Source organism: Oncorhynchus nerka, linkage group LG27 (genome assembly GCF_034236695.1).
Source record: "Oncorhynchus nerka isolate Pitt River linkage group LG27, Oner_Uvic_2.0, whole genome shotgun sequence".
Classification (NCBI taxonomy): domain Eukaryota; kingdom Metazoa; phylum Chordata; class Actinopteri; order Salmoniformes; family Salmonidae; genus Oncorhynchus; species Oncorhynchus nerka.
The window spans coordinates 38,498,084-38,506,575 of NC_088422.1; the positions used below are offsets into that span (position 1 = coordinate 38,498,084).

At 43.4% G+C, this 8,492-nt stretch overlaps 1 protein-coding gene across 1 annotated transcript in view; it reads right to left on the reverse strand.

Annotated features, from left to right (window-relative positions):
- LOC115111747 (polypeptide N-acetylgalactosaminyltransferase 9) overlaps nt 1-1,620 on the reverse strand; it is a 94,565-nt gene extending 92,945 nt beyond the window's left edge. Inside the window, exon 1 of the mRNA XM_029638119.2 lies at nt 589-1,620. Coding sequence (XP_029493979.1) covers nt 589-829 — 241 coding nt within the window. The 5' untranslated portion in view covers nt 830-1,620. The remainder of the gene's footprint in view (nt 1-588) is intronic.
- Between the last annotated feature and the right edge of the window lie 6,872 nt (nt 1,621-8,492).

Below are 8,492 nucleotides of genomic sequence, written 5' to 3' on the forward strand. Positions count from 1 at the left end.
AAAGCTGTTTTTTCATTTGATGAAGAACCATTTTTTTTGAACTTCTTTTAGATTTCAGACAGCCCATCAAGATGATTGTATTGGGGCCAAGGGAATGAGAAAAGCAGAACTCAGTAGCCAGAGGCAGGGTTGTTTTCCCCTATGGGAATAATATACAACTATTGGCTAAGGTCGTTGATTTCAGTTATTGATAGGGATCATGCCAAGTTAAGTGAACATATTAGGAACTGTAGCATTGATTCTACTTGAGTAAAATATATTCACTAGTTGGCAATAGTTTGTAACACCATGAAGAGCCACCATCCATTACAGGATGACTCACGCTGCACAAAATAACTGTATCATACTGACTGACACCATCTGATTGGCTGATATACCAGTTGCATAATATCTTATTGACCATTGTCTGATCAAGTCCAATGTAAACAAACATGGGCTGTTTATAGTTGCTCTGTAGTAAAATGACAGTAACTCAGGATGTACATAACTATAGAGATATGTCTCCAAAATTAATACTGACAATTAAAAAAAGATCTCATACTTGAGTGAAGACTATACTGAATGTTGTTAAGTAAGTATACTCCATACCGTTTAATTGGTTGTAGACAACGTCCTCGAGCCGCTCCAGCCTCTGGAGTATAGACTGCCTGTCCACTAAGTTGGACACTTTTCCATTCCTGGTTCTCAGTCTCTGGTCTGATATCCTGCCGATCTGAATGAGTTCCTCAGAACGGTCTTGTATTCTGCAGTACACTGAGAACAATATGATCCCCACAAAAACAAAAATGTTAACCGTGAGCAAAGTTTTTATTTTGCGTGCCACAGCCATGTAACCTAAGAGAACAGTCGGGCTTACTCCTTCAAGCCAAATAATATCCCATTTAGAGTATTTAGCTAACTCTCGGCTCTGTAGCAGTGAAAAGCAGACGCTTTCAGTGGAAGTCAACTTTGGGAGTCCTGAAACGAGGAGCTGTCTTTTCAGCACCACTGAGATACCGGCGGCAGCTTCTCTAGGGCTGGTGTGGAGCTACTACTGTTCAAGCTTATGGTCTCCCAGACTGTGTATCCAGATGCTGTACTGTAGAAGTTGAAGGTTGACAGGCATGCTGGACAAAACAATGTTTTCTCTTTAGATCAACGCAGTACCCCTATACCTTTACAGACTCACTGCTGGTGGAGAGAAATGTCTTGTGGTGTCCACTATAAATACATTACGTCAGACACGAACCAAAGTCTTAAATAGGAGATCATATGTACTGTAGCAAGACATATCTACGTGCACTGTAATGTGGTAAGTCGTCAAATGTCAGTCACAAGGACAACATCAGCTCGTCCATCCTTAACAGTGCATAATACCGTATTTGCGAAGCTGCATTGGATATCACTGCTTAGACATTTCCTCTCTCAAAGGCGTTGTGGTCACAGCATTCGGCCTGATCCTGAAACAGATTCGGATGTATCTCAAAATGTGCACATGCCTCCCTCAATTATGCAGTGAGTTTCTTCCATCAATCCACCATTGGTCGCAATAGAACGTTGAGGTGGTGACAGAAGTTCAGAACGGGTTTGTCCTCAAATGCTGTCAAACGGTTCCGATGCTCGCACTGCCTCTCTGCATGGTGAGCGAGCCAACCATTCTCTGTTGCCAGCTCTCGCATGCTGTATTGCATCCCACCCTCACTCTGTTCAGACGTCTCTCCGAGGAAGAGCGCAGGGAAAGCGCTACTGCGTTGTGACGTTTAGCGGCACAGTCATGAATATTCACGAGCTGTCTCGGGGATAAAATACACATGAATATAAAAATCTATTTTCTTTGAATTCCTACGGTGCACTGTTTCCGGCCACTTAATAATAACATAACATGATAACCTTAATATGTAATTAGAAAATATATTATGCAACCCTAGGCTATGTCCACTATGTGTATTGACTATTGTACCTCGAGTTGATGAGCTTGTAAGTATCATAGCTACTGTTTTTCCCATTGCAGCATTAGTTGTTATGTCCAGTCTGCCAACACATTCCAGAGGACATCTGCTCCTAATTTTTGTCCTTTCTAATGGACATTCGTTTTTGGTTCATATCTCTAAGGCCTTTACATGCCACTGTGTTGTACCTTTGAGAGGCTTTTATCACCTTGATACATTTTTCTGGTTCTTCAAAATGGCTAGCATCACAACTACCACCACACTTGTTTCTAATATGCAAATATCTCAGGAATAGTTTGGTGGGTTTTCAGAGTAGTGTAATAATGTTTCACATTAAATAAGAGCTAAATAAGAGCTTGTTAATACATGTTATCTGTAATGTACACCAGGATGCGTTATATATATAAACTCCCTCACGACGCCAGGACAGCGGAGTCAATCACCACCTTCCGGAGACACCTGAAACCCCACCTCTTTCAGGAATACCTAGGATAGGATAAAGTAATCCTTCTCACCCCCCTTAAAAGATTTAGATGCACTATTGTAAAGTGGCTGTTCCACTGGATGTCTTAAGGTGAACGCACCAATTTGTAAGTCGCTCTGGATAAGAGCGTCTGCTAAATGACTTAAATGTAAATGTAATGTAAATATATATATAGTTATATATATATATATATATGTCATGTCTCTCGTCAGAATGAGGATCGGAACAAAGCGCAGCGTGGTAAGTGTTCATGATTATTTATTACTCAAAACACTCGAACAAAATAACAAAGAGAAAAAACCGAACAGTTCTGTAAGGCAAATCAACTATACAGAAAACAACTACCCACAAAACAAAGGTGGGGAAAAGGCTACCTAAGTATGATTCCCCAATCATAGACAACGATAGACAGCTGCCTCTGATTGGGAACAACACTCGGCCAAAAACAAAGAAATAAAGAAACTAGAAAACCCACCCTAGTCACACCCTGTACTAACCAAAATGTCCCCCCCCCACCAAAGATGCGGACTCCTCTACAGGGGAGGGTCCGGGTGGGCATCTCTTCATGGCGGCGGCTCCGTGCCATGGATCCTCGCTGCAGCCTCCGTGCCATGGATCCTCGCTGCAGGCACCGTGCCATGGATCCTCGCTGCAGGCACCGTGCCATGGATCCTCGCTGCAGGCACCGTGCCATGGATCCTCGCTGCAGGCTCCGTGCCATGGATCCTCGCTGCAGCCTCCGTGCCATGGATCCTCGCTGCAGGCACCGTGCCATGGATCCTCGCTGCAGGCACCGTGCCATGGATCCTCGCTGCAGGCACCGTGCCATGGATCCTCGCTGCAGGCACCGTGCCATGGATCCTCGCTGCAGCCTCCGTGCCATGGATCCTCGCTGCAGCCTCCGTGCCATGGATCCTCGCTGCAGCCTCCGTGCCATGGATCCTCGCTGCAGCCTCCGTGCCATGGATCCTTGCTGCAGGCTCCGGCCACGGATCATCGCTGGAGGCTTCCTGCCATGGATCATCAATGGAGGCTTCGTGCCATGGATCATCACTGGAGGCTTCCTACGTGGAGCCGGAACAGGAAGCAGACGTACTGGAAGCATGGTGCGTGGAGCTGCCACAGGGCTTACCAGGCTGGGGAGATGCACTGGAAGCCTGGTGCGTGGAGCAGGCACCGGATACACTGGGCCGTGGAGGCGCGCTGGATGTCTAAAGGGTAGAGCTGGCACAACCCGTCCTGGCTGTATGGTTACTTTCGCCCGGCAAATGCAGGGCGCTAGCACAGGATACACTGGGCTGTGCAGACGTACCAGAGACACAGTGCGCAGAGCCAGCGCAGGATATCCTGGGACGAAGAGACGCACTGGAGGCCAGGAGTGCTGAGCCGGCACCATCCGTCCTGGCTGGATGCCCATTCTTGCCCGGCCAATGCGAGGAGCTGGAATATAGTGCACCGGGCTGTGACTGCGCACTGGAGACATGGTGCGCATGATTATTTATTACTCAAAACACTCGAACAAAATACCAGAGAAAAAACGAACAGTTCTGTAAGGCAAATCAACTATATAGAAAACAACTACCCACAAAACACAGGTGGGGAAAAGGCTACCTAAGTATGATTCCCAATCAAAGACAATGATAGACAGCTGCCTCTGATTGGGAACCACACTCGGCCAAAAACAAAGAAATAGAAAACATAGAAATAAAGAAACTAGAATGCCCACCCTAGCCTAACCAAAATAGAGAATAAAAGCCTCTCTATGGCTAGGGCAAGTATCTTTCAGTTTTTATTACTACTTTTTTGCTACATATGCATACATTTTAACTATATTTTTTACTTACTGACCCATTTACTGTATTGGAAAATGTTTCATATTTACTATCAACCAAGTCCTAATGACCACTACAGTGTCTTTGAAACATATGGTTTTCACCCCAAAGACTTCTGTGATGTAAAAAATATATAATTCCCCAACTTATTTTTGCTAGGTCTCAGGCAGCTTTAAAAAAAACAACCTTTAAGGACAATACTAGAGGGTAAAATTAATATCAAATGAATCAAACACGTTTGACCTGGCATTGACTTCGAGATTGATTGTATTATCCTAACACCAACAGAATAAATCACACAAAATAGTCAGGTTGATTGAGATACCATAACCTATATATTTTTCATCTCCCCTTCAGAACAACAGCCAGAAAATGGTTTATCAATTATTGTTGGTATATGATTTAATTGATTGCTGATTGATTTCAAGTCAACCTCTTTAGAGATATCTTAATTTAGTTAGGCTACACAAAATCCAAACAGGTATCACAGGTGTAAGTAGCCTATGACGTAAAAAGGTGTATCAACTTCACCTATCAGACCTAAGTGCAGACTGTGTTGAAGTAGGCAGGCCCAGGGTCAGGTCAGGCAGTGGTCGATAATCCAGAGTAGGGGCAAAGGTACAGGATGGTAGGCAGGCTCAGGGTCAGCCAGAGTGGTCATGCAGGCGGGCTCAGAGTCAGAACAGGCAAGGGTCAAACCCAGGAGGATGAGGAAAAAGAGGAAAACTGGGAGAAAACAGGAGCTGAGAAACCACTGGTTGACTTAAACAAACAAGACGAACCGGCACAGACAAACAGAAAACACAGGTTTAAATACCCACGGGATAAGTGGGGAAGATGGGCGACACCCGGAGGGGGTGGAGACAAGCACAAGGACAGGTGAAACAGATCAGGGCTTGACATCACCTACCAATGCAAAATATAATGTACAGTGCCTTGACTTTTCCAAATTTTGTTGTGTTACAGCCTGCATTTAAAATGGATTAAATGTAGATGTTGTGTTGCTGATCTACACATAATACCCCATAATGTCAAAATTGGAATTATGTTTTTTGAAAGCTTTACAAAGTAATATAAAATTAAAAGCTGAAATGTCTCAATAAGTATTCAAGCCCTTTGCAAGCCTACATGATTTCAGGAGTAAACTTTTGTGTAACAAGTCAGATAATAAGTTGCATGGAATAACTCTGTGTGCAATAAGTGTTTAACATGATTTTCAAATGACTACCTCATCTCTGTACCCTACACATAACAATGATCTGTACGGCCCCTTAGTCAAGCAATGAATTTCAAGCACAGATTCAACTACAAAGACCAAGGAAGTTTTCTAATGCCTCACAAAGAAGGGCACCTATTTGTAGATGGGTAAAAAAACAGACATTGAATATCCCTTTGAGCATGGTGAAATTATTAATTATTATACACTTTGGGTGGTGAATCAATACACCTTCCTCCTAACACAGTTGACGGAGAGGAAGGAAACCGCTCAGGGATTTCACCATGAGGCCAAATGTGATTTTAAACAAGTTACAGAGTTATTAAAATGCTGTGATAGAAGAAAACAGGATGGATCAACAACATTGTAGTTACTCCACAACACTAAACTAAATGACAGAGTGAAAAGAAGGAAGCCTGTAAAGAATAAAAATGTATCCTCTTTGAAATAAGGCACTAAAGCAGTGGTCACCAACCAGTCGATAGCGATCTCCAAGTCATTCCTAGTTAATCACCAAGCATCTCTGTAAAAAAACAAAAACAATAAAGCCTTGCGTTCCAAATGATTTGATTTGTTTGGCGTTGTTGGCGGTAGGTGCACTTGATTAAGCAGCCCTGGCGCTGGGAAGGCAGTGTTCCCATGTTGAACCATTTCATGTGTTTGAAGGTAGAACACTACCTACACGGCAGGCCCAGAAGAAGCCTTGAACGTGCAGCAAAATTGATAATGTGAGATTACAAAACTTTTAAAACCATGACTAGAGAGACTCAACGAATACAGCAAAGACCTGCTGTTTTTTTTAGTAAGTTCATGTTAAAGTTGTTATTCAGCACTGTCAATACTTTTGGAAGCCAAAAAATGTGCATTCTCCCTAAATCCAATCACACTACAACCAGCTGCAATGAATGAGTATGAGCAAAGTGTTCCGATAATCTTCCGTTGTTATTTTAAGCATTTTGTGTCTTATAATATCAAGGAATATTTCACTTTCTCTGGTCATAGGAGTAACAACATGAATTGGTGCTTGAGGCAGAAATAATGCAGTGTGACTTGAGTTTCACCATCAGCTAGAAGACTGTGTCCCCTTTACTCAGTGGAGGGAGGGAGAGGGACGGTGAGTCGGGTCAAAGCCTCACGGTTGCTCCCTCCCTCCCCTCAGACTGACCATCAGATGCAGGCCACCTGTCCATTAAAAAATAGTATGCAGTGGTAATGTATTGGGCCTATAGCCTACTGCACAAACGTCATTGCTATAGAGCTGTTTTAATTGGTTGATATTACATAGGCTTACTTTTTTTAAAGTCACGTTTAAAAACAAATCTGAGTGGTTGATCTCAGCTTGCATTTAGACTCAGAAAGTGATCTTGACTCAGAAAAGGTTGGTGACCATTGCACTAAAGTAATACTGCAAAAAATCTGGAAAATAAATGAACTTTTTGTCCTTGTCACACCCTGATCTGTTTCACCTGTCTTGTGCTTGTCTCCACCCCCCACCAGGTGTCTCCCATTTCCCCCCATTATCTCCTGTGTACTTACACCTGCATTTTCTGTTGGTCTGTTGACAGTTTGTCTTGTCAAGTCTTACCAGCAAGTTCGCCTGTTGTCCAGTATTTCTAGTTTCTGTTATCTAGTCCTCCCGATTCTGACCATTCTGCCTTCTGTTCTATCCCTTATTGACCCTTTCTTGGATAACTGACCTCTGCCTGCCCTGGACCTGCCGTTTACCTGCCCCCGGTTTTCTGAGACTTGAACTGTCTGCCTCCTGTGTCTGCATCTGGGTCTTATCCTGTGTCATGTTAGTCCTGAATACAAAGTGTTATAATTGGGGCAAATGCAGCACATCACTGAGTACCACTCTTAAACACACTCTTCAAACACACTCTTAGAAAGAAAGGTGCCATCTATAACCAAAAGGGTTCTTTGGGTGTCCCCATAGGAGAACCCTTTTAAGAACCATTTTTGGTTCCAGGGACAGGTGAAGTCAGAAGTTTACATAAAACTTAGCCAAATACATTTAAACTCAGTTTTTCACAATTCCTGACATTTAATCCAAGTAAAAATTCCCTGTTTTGGGTCAGTTAGGATCACCACTTTAATTTAAGAATGTGAAATGTCAGGATAATAGTAGAGAGAATGATTTATTTCAGCTTTTATTTATTTCATCACATTCCCAGTGGGCCAGAAGTTTACATACACTCAATTAGTATTTGGTAGCATTGCATTTAAATTGTTTCACTTGAGTCAAATGTTTTGGGTAGCCTTCCACAAGCTTCCCACAATAAGTTGGGTGAATTTTGGCCCATTCCTCCTGACAGAGCTGGTGTACCTGAGTCAGGTTTGTAGGCCTCCTTGCTCGCACACGCTTTTTCAGTTCTGCCCACACATTTTCTATAGGATTGAGGTCAGGGCTTTGTGATGGCCACTCCAATACCTTGAATTTGTTGTCCTTAAGGCATTTTGCCACAACTTTGGAAGTATGCTTGGGGTCAATGTCCATTTGGAAGACCCATTTGCAACCAAGCTTTAACTTCCTGACTGATGTCTTGAGACGTTGCTTCAATATATCCACATAATTGTCCGTCCTCATGATGCCATCTATTTTGTGAAGTGCACCAGTCCCTCCTGCAGCAAAGCACCCCCACAACATGGTGCTTCACAGTTGGGATGGTGTTCTTCGGCTTTCCAGCCTCCCCCTTTTTCCTCCAAACATAACGTTGATCAGACCAGAGGACATTTCTCCAAAACGTACAGTCTTTGTCCCCGTGTGCAGTTGCAAACCATAGTCTGGCTTTTTATGGCGGTTATGGAGCAGTGGCTTCTTCCTTGCTGAGCGGCCTTTCAGGTTATGTCGATATAGGACTCATTTTACTGTGGATATAGATACTTTTGTACCTGTTACCTCCAGCATCTTCACAAGGTCCTTTGCTGTTGTTCTCGGATCGATTTGCACTTTCCACACCAAAGTACGCTCATCTCTAGGGGACAGAACGCGTCTCCTTCCCGAGCAGTATGACAGCTGCGTGGTCCCATGG